Below are 16,962 nucleotides of genomic sequence, written 5' to 3'. Positions count from 1 at the left end.
TCTAATAAGCAGCAGCGCACAGATGTTCACAGCCCGAAGTTTTAAGCCACGCAGGTGAAACATGGCGGTTAAGAGCAAGGCTGTGGAACTGCTAGCATAGACAGTCAGTCGGAGAGCCAGGGAGTCTCCCCCACTAGCCCAGATGAGGCAGGGAGAGGTTCTTACACAAGTGTGCTGAAAGCTAGGAAGATGAATGGATAGGGCCTGAGCATGCCAAAAGCTAGAAAAATAAATGGATAGGACCCGAGTGGGCCAAAAGCTAGTAAGATAATTGGATAGGAAAAAAAAAAGCCCTCTCCTCCCTATCCCTATAACGACTGCAGGCTTGAGCAGGAGGGGAAGATGGTCTTTGAGATGGGAGTCCATCATTCTTCCTTTCCTTTTGCACCCGCACCTGCCTCATGAACTTGGCTTTCTCTGGGGCAGGCAGCGGAACCTGTGTTTCAGTTACAGAACCAGATGGCCAGGGTGCCATTCTCAGTTCTGACTCTTTCAAATAGGAACTCTGGTTGGATTACCTAACCTCTCCTTGCCTCAGTTTCCTCATTTGTATAATGAGGATAAGAGAGTTGAGGTGAGGTCTAAAAGACTTAATCATTGTAGAATCCTACAAGAGAAGTAAACAATTTATACTGAACACCATTATTCCCCTCATTCAACATAGATGGTGCTTATGGTAGGAGTACTGGGCTAGGCACTGGGGGGATTAAAAAATACACACCCAATATTGTGTGCCTTCTTAAATTCTATAACTGTGACAATACGTGTTGTTACACTCAGTTCTATGGAAATCCTCTAAGTTTTGTGAGGAAATTGAGATTTAAGAAGTGAAGAAATTTGCCTAAACCAGTTTGGCTCAGTGGATAGAGCGTCGGCCTGCGGACTCAAGGGTCTCAGGTTCGATTCTGGTCAAGGGCATGTACCTTGGTTGCAGGCACATACCCAGTAGGGGGTGTGCAGGAGGCAGCTGATTGATGTTTCTCTCTCATCGATGTTTCTAACTCTCTATCCCTCTCCCTTCCTCTCTGTAAAAAAATCAATAAAATATATTTTTTAAAAATTTGCCTAGATCAGTGGTTCTCAGCTGGGGTGATAATGCCGCCGCCTCCTGGAGGGGAACGTTTGACAATGTCTGGAGACATTTTTTGGTTGTCATGACTAGGGAGGAGGGAGTATTGCAGGCATCTAATAGGTAGAGGACAGAGGTACTGCTAAACATCTGCAATACGTAGGACAATCGCCCACAACAAAGAATGATCTGGCCCAAAATGTCAATCGTGCAGAAGTTGAGAAACCCTGGCCTACGTCAACAAGTAGTTAATAAGCAGTGGAGCAGGCACTTGACCTAGGTCTTTGGATTCCAAATTCCAGTGCTTTTCTTCTGTGTCAAACACTGAGAAATATAAGAGAGAAACTCCGACCCTTGTCAGAGTGGTGGTCTGCTTGGGAGTTCTGAGCACCCTCAGAGCACTCAAATTATGAGAGACACAGAGCAAATAAACAGCAAGTGTTTCATCAGTTGAGAGGACAGTGAGTTCCATGTAGGGTACTGTTCTCTGGGTGGACTTCCTGGTGGTGGTGGTTCCTGAGCTGGGTTCTGAATGGGCAGGCCTTAAAAGGGCAGAGTTTTCCAACAGCAACACTATCAGCTCAAAGACAATAAAACATTGCCTTCAAAGTTCTGAAGCAAAATAATTCTTTCTCAGCTTAGGTTTCACACCAAATTGTCAATTCAGTGAGTGGGTAGAATAAAGACTTTTTTCCAGACATACAGAGTCTCAAACTATTTCTCTCCTATGTTCCTTTTCTTAGGAAGCTCAGGGAATATGAGCTACCCAAGTGATGGGTGACATGGGTTCCAGCAAAAATGATCAACTCTAGGAAAAACAGCAAGTTATAAAAGAATGGAAATGTAATTATAGTATACTTACTGGCTCACCAATGAATAGCATTTACATAATCACACTAATTACGGATCTGTTCAAAATTGTGACACAACTGGATTCAGAGAATGTGGGAGAGAAAGGGGCAATAGATTGAGTCTAGTACTAATTGATTTCTCCCATACAATCATTTTTCAGGAAGATATGGGAGCTGTGCTATACAATATGGTAGCCAACACCCACATGTAGCATTTAAATTTTAATTAAAGTTAAATTTAAAATTCAATTCCTCAGTCACACTAGCCACATTTCAAGTATTCAATAGCTGTGAGTTGCTACCGTATCAGACAGTACAGATATAGGACAGCACTGTACTAGAGGAGTACTACATCAAAACAAGGGAGTAAACCAAGAAAGAGAAAGACTGGAATCCAGAAAACCAACATATATAAAAGTGGCAAGGGGAATCGCTAGGATACGAGTAAAGTGAGATCCCCAGACAGCTGTCAGTAGGCCCTTGGTCTCTAGATCAATCTAGCTCAAGACTTGTCTATTTTGTCACTTTTTCCATAGACCCCACTTTCGGTTTCATTGATTTTTCTGTATCTTTATTCTATTTCCTATTTCACTCATTTTTGTATTAGTTTTTATTATTTCCTGTTTCCTTCTTTGAATTTGGTACCACATCTTTTCAAATACAGAAATCCACAGATCAGTGGGGACAGGTGGACCTTGAGGCTGGTTTCCTCACAAACGTGGGCTCCAGAGTTGCTTTTTTTATCAAGTCACGCCCCTCCTGTGGGCTTTGGCCTGAACTGAGATGACAAGTCTCCCTGCTCTGGGTGGGACCCCAGGCTCCACTAGTAGTATTTGAACTTACTGTTTAAAAAATATATTTTTTTTATTGATTTCAGAGAGGAAGGGAGAGATAGAAACATCAATGATGAGAAAGAATCATTGACTGGCTGCCTCCTGCACACCCTCTACTAAAATTGAGCTTGAAACCCCAGGCATGTGCCCTGACGGGATTGAACCATGACCTCCTGGTTCATAGGTTGACACTCAACCACTGAGCCATGCCAGCCGGGTTGAACTTACACTTTTATTTATTTATTTATTATTAAATCTTTTTTGTTCAGGTTACATTTGTTCCTCTTTTTTTCCCCCTATAACTCCCCTCCTCCCAGTTCCCGCCCCACCCTCCGCCCTCACTCCCCACCCACTGTCCTCATCCATAGGTGCACGATTTTTGTCCAGTTTCTTCCCGCATCTCCCATTCCCCTTTCCCCCCCAAGAATAGTCAGTCCATTCCCTTTCTATGTCCCTGATTCATTATAATCACCAGTTCATTCTGTACATCAGATTATTTATTCACTTGATTCTTAGATTCACTTGTTGATAGATGCATGTTTGTTGTTCACAATTTGTATCTTTACCTTTTTCTTCTTCCTCTTCTTAAAGGATACCTTTCAGCATTTCGTATAATACTGGTTTAGTGGTGATGAACTCCTTTAGCTTTTCCTTATCTGTGAAGCTCTTTATCTGACCTTCAATTCTGAATGATAGCTTTGCTGGATAAAGTAATCTTGGTTGTAGGTTCTTGGTATTCATCACTTTGAATATTTCTTGCCATTCCCTTCTGGCCTGCAAAGTTTCTGTTGAGAAATCAGCTGACAGTCGTATGGGTATTCCCTTGTAGGTAATTGAGTCTCTTTCTCTTGCTGCTTTTAAGATTCTCTCTTTGTCTTTTGCTCTTGGCATTTTAATTATGATGTGTCTTGGTGTGGTCCTCTTTGGATTCCTTTTGTTTGGGGTTCTCTGTGCTTCTTGGACCTGTAAGTCCATTTCTTTCACCAGGTGGGGGAAGTTTTCTGCCATTATTTCTTCAAATAGGTTTTCAATTTCTTGCTCTCTCTCATCTTCTGGCACCCCTATTATTCTGATGTTTGTACGCTTGAAGCTGTCCCAGAGGCTCCTTACACTATCTTCGTATTTTCGGATTCTTTTTTCATTTTGCTTTTCCGGTTGGGTGTTTTTTGCTTCTTCGCATTTCAAATCTTTGGCTTGATTCTTGGGCTCCTCTGGTCTGCTATTGGGTGTCTGTATAATATTCTTTATTTCAGTCCGTGTATGCTTAATTTCTAGTTGTTTCTTTATCATAGCATCGAGGGTCTCATTAGTTTTCGTGAGGCTCTCCAGAAGTTTATTGCAAGCCCTCAAAATTGCGTTTTTTAGCTCTATATCCTCCATTTCTGTCATGTTTTTTTGTCTCCGCATTTTTTATGCTTTCTTGGTGCACCCCCTTGTGGTCTTTGTGCGCACTCTTGTTCTAGTTAAGCCTTGATTGTTGTAGTTAATACTAGAGGGATTTGACCACCAGGCCGACTAGCCGAACTTACACTTTTAAAGCTCCTATGTGCAAGCATTACTTTGATTAAAAACAAAACTATTAAAAAGCAAATTATGTTTAAAAAAAGATAGTCAATAACAAGCAATGGTGAAGATATAGAGAAACTGGCACCCTCATACATTGCTAATGGGAATGTGAAATTGGGTAACCATTCTGGAATACAGCTTGGCCGTTCCTTAAAATGTTGAACATAGATTTACCGGGGGACCCAACAATTCCACTCCTAGGTATTTATCCAGAGAAATGAAAACATATCCACACAAAAACTGTACAGAAATGTTCATAACAGTATTGTTCATAATAGTTTCACACTGGAAACAACCCAAAATATCCATTAACCAATGAGGGGATAAACAAAATGTGCCATATCCATGGAGTGGGATATTGTTCTGTAGTAAAAGAGAATAAAATGCTGATGCTACAATACAATGGACCTAGAAAACATTAGGTCAATTGAAAAAAGCCAGCCACCGAAGACCACACAATGTATGATTCCATTTATATGAAATGTCCAGTAAAGGACAATTTATACAGACAGAAAGTAGACTAATGGTTGCCAGGAACTGGGAGTAGGAATGGGAAATGACAGATAAATAATACGAAATTTCTTCCTGGGGTGATAGAATGTTCTAAAATTACAACATGGTGATGATTGTGCGACTCTGTAAAGACATTAGAAACCACTAAATTGTACACTAAAAATGGGTGAATTTTTTTGCATGTTAAATTATACCCCAATAAAACTGTTTTTTAAAACTTTTTTAAAAAAGCAAATGATGAAGTCTATTTTAAAAAGGAAACTTGCAGACTTGAACTATGTGCTTTAATGTGATTATTATAACAACCCTGAAAGGTTGGTATTGATATCCCTTTTTGACAGATAAGGAACCTGAGGCTCAAAGAAGTTAAGCAACTTGTACAATTAGCAAACACAGCAGAGTTAAAATGTGTGAGCATGAGCCCTCCATTAGGGAGTCCATGCCCTTTCTCCCATTTGTGACTGGCTGGGCCCTGAAGCACCATGGGTAGATGACACCCTTCACCCTCAATTCCACACAGCTAGCAACCTAGTCGCCACATTTGTGTAGAGTGATGTCAGGCCAATAGGGGACCTTTGAGAGGCCACGACTCTCTCTTGCTCTCTAGAACCAGCATCGTGATATTGTGATTTACAGAAACACATATTTGCTCTTAGTCTCCATTCCTGGCTTATAGCTCCCCAAACACTTGGAATCTCCTAAGTGATAAGAGCAATAGGAGCATCTTTTATTATAATAGCTGGTCTGTTGTCATCAGTTCTTGAAACAGCTCCAAAGCCAAAAAAAAAAAAAAAAAAAAAAAAAAAAAACGGTGAAAGGAGTGTGTTATTCACAACAAACCCCTTTCAACCACACCTGCATTTATGAGAATGAGGTAACTTTTGGAAAGCCCTGAAGGATGAGGGCTGGTTGCCAGGGAAACCAACCAGAGTTAGAGGATTTGGACTTTCATTTCCAGAGAGGGGAGAGAGGCTGGAGGTTGACCCATTCACCAATGGCCAATCGTTTAGCCAGTGGTTCTCAACCTGTGGGTCGCGACCCCTTTGGCGGTCGAACGACCCTTTCACAGGGGTCGCCTAAGACCATCCTGCATATCAGATATTTACATTACGATTCATAACAGTAGCAACATTACAGTTATGAAGTAGCAACGAAAATAATTTTATGGTTGGGTCACCACATGAGGAACTGTATTTAAAGGGCCAGAAGGTTGAGAACCACTGGTTTAGGCAATCATGTCTATGGAGGAAGCCTCCATAAAAACCCAAAGGACAGAGAACGTCTGGGGTGGTGAACACAGGGAGGTGCTGGAGGGTGGCATACTCAGAGATCATGGAAGCTCTGTGCCCTTTCCTATACCTTGCCCTGTGTATCTCTTCCATCTGGCTGTTCCCAAATTAAATCCCTTTAAAATAAACTGGCAATCTGGTAAGTAAAATGAGTTCTGAGAGCTGCTCTAGCAAATTACTCTAATCTAAGGAGTGGGTCATGGGAACCTCCGATGGACAGCCAGCTGGTCAGAAGCAAAGGTGACAACCTGGACTTGCCACTGGCATGTGAAGGGGTGGGACTGAGCCCTTCCCCGGGAGACCTGATGCTGTCTCCTGGCAGACATGCCAGCATTAAGTTACTGCTTGGAATTGCTGCTAACAGCACACATGGGAAGCATGAAGTACAGAGACTAGACATGAATCACTAAAAATGTGAGCTGGCCGATCTTTGCCACAGGAGGCCAGAAGTTAGCAGATGTTACTATTTGAAAATTAAACTTTGCCTCTCTCAACAGCTCCCCCGGGGTGGCCTGGGGGGTGGGCCCTGGAGCCAGACTCCGTGGGTATAAGTTGCAGTTCTGCCACTCAGCAGCTGAGGGAGCCTGGGCAAGTTACTTAAATCCCTCTGTGCCTCAGTTTCCTCATCTCTAAAGTGGAGATGAAAAGAGAACCTCTTCTAGAGGGCTGTGAAGTGCTTATTTTGTCTATGTACTTAAACTGTCATTGAACTGTGCAGAACCTGCCTCTGCTCAGCTTTGCAACAAAACTGCCCTTGGGCCCATTATGTTCTCTTGACCACCCGGGGGGTATCTGTTGGTGAGGGGTGAGCAATGTCCTCCAACACTTACCACACATTCTCACTGACTCACATGAAATTAAAGCCCAAAGAGGCTGCTGTGGTCATCTGGTCCGAGTCTGTCTTGGTACAGATGGGGATGAGGTTCTGCATAGCAGAGTCCAACTCCCCAGGAGGCCTATCTAATGTGATTATCAAACAAATACTCTACCCTATAAGCTTTTGTGTCCCGACTTCTCCAGAGAGCTCTCCTGTCCTTGCGGCTGAAGAAGTAGGTGAGAAAAAGCCATGCTGTGACTTTAAAGACTGTCAAATGCTAATTACAAGTTACTCCATTTGAAAGATCACAATGAAAGCATTTTTTATCCTCCTTCCTTCCGTCCAAACCTCCATCACTGGGGGAGGGGACGGAGCCAATTCTTTGAAAGCTGCGAGCCCAACAGGACAGTTTTGTGGACAATGGTTAAGAGGGAGGCTTTTCCCCAAGGATGGCTAAAGCATTTTCCTCCCCTCTTGTTACCTTGGTAACTGCTACCTTGGCGCCCTTGTTGATGAGCTGAACCACATTCTCCGCTTGGCCTTTGTATGCGGCTATGAGAAGGCGTTCTGAAAGCGCAGCGACAGCATCCTGCTGGCTCATGAATTAGCAGAGAAAGAGGTTTCCAGATAGAGGTAGACACGTCCCTTCAGCTCCGCACGACGTCACTGGCCCGGGCCGGCACCCGCGGGGACAGATGCTCCCGATCATTGGAAGGTGGCTCTATTACTATGCCATCTTCAGGACCTACGGGTTACAAAACAAAGCTGCCATCAGTGCCACTCAGCACACAGGACGGGCATGTGCTGATTGCTCATGGCAGGGGAGGGGAGCTGGGGGGGAGAGGACAGCAAGAAGAACTCACGGCATAGCAAAGCACCTGACCTTAGAAGTGCCACCTTCCCTCCTTTCTACCCTCGCAGGGGACTCTGGATTCGTCAGAGGACTATGGCCAGAACTTTGAGGTCTGCTTTGCATTTCTGTGAGGGCCGGCAGAGGCCTGATAGAATCCCCTACACATCACCTGGTTTCCAGACCCACCTTGGGCAGGTAACTGTGCTATGTAGGCCCATAAAGGGCTTTCTGGGCCACAGCTAACATGCCAATTCCCCTGGCAGGTTAGGTTCCCATGGAGCACACCCCAAAGACCCGGAGGAGTAGGGTCTCTCCCTGGGATTTCCCCCCAGCATATACTGTCATTCTCTTCATCCTTTTCTCACTGCAAATCATGCAGTTTCCTGAGTTCTGGAACAGATGGAGAGCTGGGCACAGGCCCGGGCCGTCTCCCGGGTCCAATTGCTGCTGGAACAACCTGCCTCAGAAACAACAGGGATGCTAGACACACTGACAGGGCACTGCCCACTGCGCCAAGAGCGGCTTCCCAGCTTAACCAGGGGGAAATGAATGGCCTACGAAAACCACCTCTAGGCCACTCAGAGCAGAGGTCTGGAGGCATTAACTAGTAGTAAACTTAAGCTCTTCTTTCCACCAAATGGACAAGTGAATAGAAGGTTAAAGACGGACTCCTCCCTGTAGCCCTGGGCCACCACACACCAGGACACTAAACCAAAGGCAGTGGTAATGACTTCAAAGGCGAAGGGTTCTTCCGGCACAAGAAGAAATGCTTAAGGATCTGATCCACAGCAAGGACAGCAAGGAAGTGAGGGCTTCTTTCCGTTTTAAAACATACTTATTAAAAATACCAATATGTGCAAAAGGAAAGAAAATGCTATATCAGAGGGACACCACCCATTCTTCATCCCAGGCCCCACAGACATCTTTTACAGTTGCTTCCAGGCAAATCCACTGCTCCTTTCAATCTCTAAAGATTAAGGAATTGGCCAAGATGTGACTGGGAAAGTTCTGGACTGTACCACGCTGTACCTCCCGCTCACCGTGACATCCGGGCAGGCCATCTCCCCAACCACTCTGGGAGGCTGGGGTCAAAGGCTCAGATATAACACAGACATAACCGCAGGGCTTAAGGATGGTATTTTATTATGTGACTGTATTGGCCAAATGTGAATATTTTAACTTCAGAAAGAATTCTTCTCTCCCCCCAACTTGTGAATTACCAAATTTCACCTCGTCATCCAAAATACCCAAAATGCAGGTAAAGACTCGAAAGGAAACAGAGAGAAGGAACCTTCACAAATCCTGCTCTGGTCACCAGGCACAAGACGCCTGGACAAGGGTACGCGCCAAGGCAGAGACGCCACCCTTAGCCAGAGCCAGAGATCCTGGCATCTGTCAGAAGTCTTTGCTGAATGAATGAGTCAGTGAAAGAATAAAGTTGAGACTCAAAAGAGAGAGAAATGAGCTGGAAATGCTTCTGGAAATTCCCAGGATTCGTATGTTTGCCAGACTGCATCACTGTTTGGAAGTGGTTTGTATTTGTAAACATAGGACACATCGCCTCTCTTTATTCAGGGAATCTGTGGTACCTTCAAACCAATTATACTGAGCTTCTGCTCTGCCTGCCCCAACACTGAAAAAGCACTCCAGGCCCAAATGGCAGGAAAATATAGAATATTAGCTATGGCTTCTTGAATGATCTCCCTCCCACAACCACATTCTTCTCCATCTACTCAACTGTTATTTCTGTGCACTGGACCCAAACTGCCACCTCTCCTCTCCCACATTCCCCATTCCCAAACCTTTCTTGCAATGGGCCTGCAAATGTCTCAAATACAATATCCTGGTTCATACAAATATTATCATGACTAAAATTTTACTCATTCCACTCCACAGCTTGGCTCCTGGGGATAGAGAGCTTGCTGCAACCTCAGTGCATGCCATCAGCTAAGCCTTAGCTGCTAAGGTCACAAGCTACAGACTAGAAATGCTGTCTGGTCTCCCCGGCAACAGATGCACAGGGTCAACACCACCGCCAGCCACTCCCTCCCACCCTCCTGTCCCATGCAATAAATTCAGCCTCTCAGACACTCAGATGGAAGCACAGTTACAGTTTTTGCCATGGTTGCAAGCTACCGAGTCAGCCTTGCTTACATAATTACCTTTGGTAAACAGCCCTGTGCAAATCCAGCGCACATGATAATTATTTTTGAGACAGAAAAACACGATATTTGTGAGAAAATCTTGGCTAAGCAGAAATGTGGTATTTTTGCTTTTCAGTGACAGCTACTGAATAATGAAATGTTCCCACTCTTCACCCCCCCCCGCCCAACCTCTCCTCCAGCAAGACTCACCTGAGGCACAGGGCAGCCTCCAGGATAGGTCACTATTTTGGATACAGACAACTGCCTGCAAAATCTGGAACAGAATCCCAGGTTTCCAGTTCCTGGCCTGTTGCTAGCACCATCCCCATGTATTTGGGTATCTCAAGTTCATTCTCAAATCCAGTAATAGCCTTATTCCTAGGGCCTCCAGCATTCACTTGCACTTGTATTTGCAGGGTGGGTGGGGAGAAATGAAAGTGGCTGAGACTTCTTTTCTACTTCCTTTCTGTTTCCTCCTCTAACACTAGCTGTGGAGGGGGGTGCAGGCCCAGCCCAGCTTCCTCCCCACTTCTCTCATGATCACTGCCCTACAGAACAATGATCCCTATCCTTCAGAAGTGATGATTTACTCAGCTTCTCATTGGATACCTTGAAGTGACAAATCAGGCCAGGCAGAGGCAGGCTGTGGGACAGGGAATAAGGGGAACGAAAGACCCCCCAACAACGAGTGGGGAGAGGAGAGGAAGCGTGGAGTGGTAACCAGTCTATAATCAACTAGTTAAACTTCCCCGCCAACCTGTTGGGTACTCAGGCTATAGCAGCCCCATTCCCTCCTTAAATCTGAGCCTCCTCTTCCAAGTGAATCAGCTATCATTCAAGACACTTCCCCCTGCTGACAGTGAGGAATTTTTTCTGCCCAACTCTGTCAATCACATGCCTCTTTGTCACGATGCTCATTTTCAGTGTTCTGGAGAAAAACCTTAATGGCAACATGCTGCCAGTTCCTTAAGCAGAAATCAAATAGATGCATGATCATAAATATGCAATGAGTTTCCTGAGTCCAGAAAGGGATTTCGCTTCCAATAAAGATTTCCCTCCTTCCTCTCAGCCCACTGCCCTGTTTTCACTGCTCTCCAATTTGCCGATTCTTTTGTCTCCCATCACAAATGCCAGAGGGCCCCACAGCTGTTTGGTCTGTGATGTGATCTGTTTTCTTTTTATAGCAAAAGGTCTCGGAGGTTTGTTTTTCTGTTTTCTTGAGGATTTACAACAAAGTCTCCTGTTCCCAGTATCCCAAAGATACTGGATTCAGGCAAAATATACGAGAAGAGACCTGCAAACAAAAGTCCCAGGCAAGCATTATGTACAACCTCCCCAGAGACGATCCACAGGCACCCAGGCACCGGGCACCGGGCACCGGTCCTTAGGGAAAGCCATCAGTTACAAGAACTCACTTTGCTCCTACTGCTCCAAACCCTGCATGAAAGAGAGATTGTACTCACATCCGGGGGTCTGTCCTCCCGTCCTACTGCGTGTTCTGTGGCTGGATAACTGCAGTCACTTCTTTCCCGTTGAGATCATTAGCTTCTTAGGGCTGTCACGCCCAGTGGGTCTGCAGTGATTTAGCTCACAATGCTTGCTGCCTTTCCCCTTGAGCTTCCTCTGCCAACACTGGCCAAGGCACATCTAAAAGCTTATTAAGACATCCGTTCAGCTCACAATGTTTTGTGGCTTCTTAGTCTGCTTGTCACAGCTTCCGAAAGATTTTGGGTCTTTAGATTTTGTTGGAGAGCTCCCTCCTGCTGGCAGAGGACCTGTAACCCTGCCCTGATGGAAGAGTCAGGGAATAATTCACAGATGGGCAGGAGGCTTGCGAATGATGCTCAGACAAGGACGTTTGCATCCTTTCAGCAGTAATGCCAGGAGGAGAGATGAATATGCGTGTTGTAAAGGAAGGGAGGAGGCAGCAGGTTCAAAATCTGTAACAAACTGCCTTTATGGTAACAGGAAAAGGCTCACGTTGTGGGAAGAGCAGCGACCCAGACGCTCCACCTCCTCGCGCAGAGTCCCGCACAGGGACTGCAGCAGCGCAGACACGGGGACGGCTGAGCTGCCGTTCCTGACGTTTGTAAACCCACAGTTTGTCTCACAAATCCTCCTATGAACAGAGTCTCTGGAGAGAAGGGGGAAGGGAGAAAAAAGGGAGCGTGTCTGTTTCAAGTCCGGTCAATGACCGTCAACATCACAGGTGTGTCCTCCAGCCCACTTGTTGAAACAACAGAAAACAACTTTCTAACTGCAGCCATCAGAGAAAGAAGAGGGCTTTCATTTTATTATCTCCCCTGTCCTCATTTCTAAAGCCAGAATGGTTGGTCCTGGAGATGGACAATAACTGTCAACACAAATCTTATGAGCCCCCTCTCTGCCCAAAGCCTTGCCCCCATTCCGCTGAGGGTAGTAGCTCCTGAGGGTGATGGGCTGGGATTCTGCATTGGCCATTATTTGGCTTGTTTCCAGGGCAGGAGACGAGCCAGGGACTCTGGCCAGGGTGCTGCAGAGAGATGGAATTCCACCAGGAGACAGAGTGCCAGTAGCATGATCAGCTAGTTTATCCAAGAGTGGTCACTACTGGGACACTCGGATCACCACTGGAGGACAAGGGGTTGGAACAGAGGTGAATGCGACTCACTTTCTACTCTGAAGGAACTCTTCATCTGGCCCTGATAAGCCTCAATCGGGGCCCCAAAGGCCAGATGGCAGAAGGGAAATGTAAACTGAGGGCGACAGAAGTACAGAGGAGTGGTTCGTCCTCTCAAAGCTCCTGGGACATTCCCTTCCCAGAGGCAGGGAGCACAGGACTGTCAATGAGGACAACACTGATTGCTCCCTGAGCCTGGCATTTATCTGCAAAAGATGGAAATGTCAGAGGCACAGAGGCAACTCTCCTTTTTTTTAAATCCTCACCTGAGGATATGTTTTTATTTCTTTTTAGAGAGGAAGGGAGAGAGAGACATCAATGTGAGAGAGAAACACTGATTGGTTGCCTCCCTTATGCACCCAATCGGAAATTAAACCCACAACCTTTTGGTGTACGAGGATGATGCTCCCACCAACTGAGCAACCCAGCCAGGGCAGCTCATTTCCTTTTACTGCTGAAAAAATTCCATTGTATGGATGTATCACAGTTTATCCACTTACCTACTGAAGGACATGTTGGTAGATTTTAAGTTTTGGCAATTTAGAATAAAACCGCTATACTAGTAAACATCTGTGTACAGGTTTTTGTGTGAACATAAGTTTTCATCTCATTTGGGCGAACACCAAGGAATAAATACAATTGCTAAATCATATGGTAGGATACTATTTAGCTTTGTAAGAAACTGTGATATAAGTGTCCCCCACTTTTCAAAAGTTTACTTTACCCCAATATATGTTTTATAGAAGGCCTACATCAGTACCTGTTTTCACTAACTACAAGAAATTCAAAGAGGATTTTTCACCTTTTACCAAAAAAAAGGTGAGAAGCGAAAATAGCATTCAGCGTTTGTTTCCAGCAAGACATTATAGAGGTAGCGCACACCCCGAGCAGCAAGGGTGACACCACCAAGCTCCTTTCCCAGGAAATACACTCAGCACCTCAGCATCAAGCCGCCACAGCTTTGAGCTGTGTCTATGCTTACTTAATCTGTGCTTTATCTCAGTTTATTTTGTCCATTCATTAACGAGCTGTGTTCTAAGGTGATTGTTTCTTCGCTTTGTGCCATTTTGGTTTGCGGACGGATTCACAGGAAGGCTCTACTTTCAGACAGTGGGAGAAACCTGTATTGTCTTCCAAAGTGGATATAATGTTTTGCATTCCCACCGGCTGTTTTTACATTGACCTAATTGCTAAATACTATGGGAACCTTCAGTTCTTACCTGCTATGATTTCTCTGTTGCACTGGTACTGCCACCATCCCTCCTTCACCACACTTCATTCTCCTTTGGTTTCTGTGACTGACTCCACATTCTCCTACCATCCCTTGAACTGTTCTTTCTCGCATTCAAGAGCTCATTTTCCACTGGTCCCTTAAATGTTGTAGGTCCCTAAGATGCTATCCCTGGTTGTCTTCTCTGCCCATCCTCTTCTCCAAATCTCAGTACGGCACCCCCACCCGCCTGCTGCTGCCCACATGCTCCTCTGCTGCCTAGATACAGATTGCTCAAAATCTTTTTTAGCCTCCATCACTTTCTCTGAAGCTCCAAGTTCTTAAACACCCAACCATTTCACAGACATCTTACTTGGGTGTCCCCTACCAACATGTTCACAAGCAAATCATCATCATCCTGTCCACACCCATTCCTTCTCCTGTGTCCTCATCTTTCACCTATCTACCTATTTCCCTAATCTGGAACACTCCTGCTCTTTTCATTCCCCTTCCCCCACCCTCGAATTCAATAAATTGCCTAATCCTCCTGATCTGAGATAGTAAAACAGAAAGATTAAAAATCAAGCTTCGAAGTCAGAGTGCCTGGGCTCAAATCTCAGCTCTACCACTTACTTTGGGCAAATTTCTTAATGACACTAAGCTTGTTTCCTCATGTGTAAAATAGAAAGAATAACAGTTCCTACCTTACTGAGTTGTTGCAAAGCTTGAATGAGATAATATACACCCTATACAGAGCCTGGCACATAGAGTGCTCAGTAAATATAAGCATGATTGTAGGGTTACTGCTTAAATGTTCCATGGTCTGTTCTCCCTTTCCCAGCGGCATTGCCACCGCCCTGATTCAGGCTGCCATCATTTCTTAGCTCAGTGGTCGGCAAACTCATTAGTCAACGGAGCCAAATATCAACAGTACAACGATTGAAATTTCTTTTGAGAGCCAAATTTTTTAAACTTAAACTATATAGGTAGGCACATTGTTATTAACTTAATTAGGGTACTCCTAAGGCTTAGGAAGAGCCACACTCAAGGGGCCAAAGAGCCGCATGTGGCTCGCGAGCTGAAGTTTGCCGACCACGGTCTTAGCTGAACCATCACAGTGGTCCCCAACTGGATACTGAAGATATTTCCTGAAATTGCTTGTGATTATCTAAACTTAGAAAATGGAATAACAGAAGTGAAGTAGATTTCAGCTTGCATATGGGTTTTGACCTAGGTAAAAGCAGAAGCCAAGGCAAGACTAATGTCCAGGATTCAGATGCTGCGTGCACTCTGGCTTAAAAGATAACTTTGTAGAAGTGAACAGAACCTGGCCAGAGAGTTGTTGGGATTTCTTAAACTTGACTCTCAGAAAGACAGCCTTTGAGCCAACAGTGGCTAAATTCTCTCTCTCCTGTCTGGGCCTTAGAGATCCCTGAGGCAGTGAAAGGTAAGTTCCCCTCTTCTGATGGGTCAGCGTAGAAGGAAAGGAGTAATGAGACACAAACTCTCTCCTCCAGCTTGCTTTAAGACGGCGAAGATGGAGAACAGCTAGGTGAGATGCAATGTAGGGGCCATTAACACTGTCCCTATCTGCCAGGCAGTGGTCTGTGGGTGATGATGTCTGGGCCTTTGGTGCCAATTATTTTGCCTTTGTCTATGGACCTCTCTTCCTCTGTGTCTCTTGCCAAAGAGCACTTTATGTGAACAGCCCATGCAGGCATTAGGGAGACTGCTAATTCTAGGGCTAAAGTTGCATGGAGAAGCCATTCTGCCATATTAGTCTCCCTGCCTCCCACTCCCTTCTCCACTTCAACTTATGGGGCCACTGATATGAGAACACTCTTCACAGTCCAAATGTGACAGTGTTTCTCCTCTGCTTATTGCCCTCAGTGACTCACATTCCTCCAGAACAAAGTCCAGTGATACATAAATCCATACAGGGTCTGGTCTCAGCCTGTCTCCAACCTCCCACCCATCCTGCACCCTGGCTTGGCCACAAGGATGCCTAGATATCTTGAAAGCACCATCCTGTCATTTTTGCTTACAAAGTTCTTTAGATCTTTCCCAACTTTTTCTTATCCTTCAAATCTGCTCCACCCTCCAGGTTCCCAAGGTCAAAATCCCAGGTATCCGAGCTCAAACCCCAGCTCATCCACTTATTTTTGAGTGACTTACTTAATGAATCTAGCAAAGGGAAGTCTGGGGTTAACATAAGTATCTACTTACAAGTAAACAACATCAACTGTTACTTGGCACTATACACTATACCTTGTTTTTCAGCATCATTGCTTCCAATATATTCCTCAGAGGACAGAGGCCTTCTCGTGGGGCTGAAGGAAGCCTATGACCCTTCAGGGAGACACTCACATTCCCCCAGCCACTCACAGATTGCATCTACTTAGCAAAGTCTGCTATGTAATCCTCCAGAAACGGTTGTTTTTAGTCTACTGGACTCAGTAGTCATATCTGTGGTCCCATTTTATTCAGTTTCTCTGCCAATGAAATCTACTTATATAAAAACCATGGGTGGTGTTCATCACAACCTGAACCATCGCGACCAAGCGGAAGGAAGTCAGTCCTGCAGGGGTTGTCTTGGCAACGGCTGCGCCCTCCCCTGAGCTGTTTCCTGGAGCTGTTTCCGGTGAGGGCGGGGTTTGAGGCAGGACCCACTGAATCCTGGGTCGCTTTGCCAAGGGCTGCGCCCTCCCCAGCTGTTTCCCGTGTGGCCTGAGGGAAGAACCCACCCTCAGAGCACCAGGAGCGCCCAGCAGCAGTCAGTCCTGGGTTGCTGAGGTGGAGGCCACGGCGTGGTAGAACTCTGGGTCTGGCCCAACAAGGGGCATGGCCGGCCTTCAAACCAGACCCTGACAGTAGAAAGGAGGGAGCCCCATTCCTCACAGAATCCGCTGTTGGATAGCTTGCTGTCAGTGGCCTGCCAGCCAGGAACCCCATTCTCCTGCACCCCAGACCCTGACAGGAAGGAGGAGGGAGCCCCTTTCCTCACAGAATCAACAGGTGGCCAGTTTGCTGTGAGGGGCCTGCCAGCTAGCAATCCTATTCACCTGCACCTTGGCCCCTGACAGCAGGGAGGAGAGAATGTGTTTAAAGACCAACTATTGGAACAAAGTACCTCTGAAGCCAAAAGAAGCCATTGTTGG

General features: G+C 45.5%; 1 protein-coding gene across 5 annotated transcripts in view; it reads right to left on the bottom strand.

Annotated features, from left to right (window-relative positions):
- Window positions 1-16,962, bottom strand: part of ANKRD6 (ankyrin repeat domain 6) — a 158,457-nt gene that overhangs the window by 50,782 nt on the left and 90,713 nt on the right. For 3 of the 5 annotated variants that reach the window (XM_005872085.2, XM_014544473.1, XM_014544472.1), the window contains exons 1-2: window positions 11,399-12,040; window positions 7,420-7,683 (exon numbers count right to left, since the gene is read on the bottom strand). In XM_005872085.2, the coding sequence (XP_005872147.1) occupies window positions 7,420-7,539 (120 nt within the window). In that variant the 5' untranslated portion in view covers window positions 7,540-7,683; window positions 11,399-12,040. Of the gene's footprint in view, window positions 1-7,419; window positions 7,684-10,145; window positions 10,176-11,398; window positions 12,041-16,962 lie in introns of those variants that run through there. The other 2 variants (XM_005872086.2, XM_005872084.2) reach the window with 2 other exon arrangements.

Source organism: Myotis brandtii, unplaced genomic scaffold, assembly GCF_000412655.1.
Source record: "Myotis brandtii unplaced genomic scaffold, ASM41265v1 scaffold365, whole genome shotgun sequence".
Taxonomy (NCBI): Eukaryota; Metazoa; Chordata; class Mammalia; order Chiroptera; family Vespertilionidae; genus Myotis; species Myotis brandtii.
The sequence above is the reverse complement of the archived record's forward strand: the minus strand, read 5'-3'. Positions and strand labels throughout refer to the sequence as shown.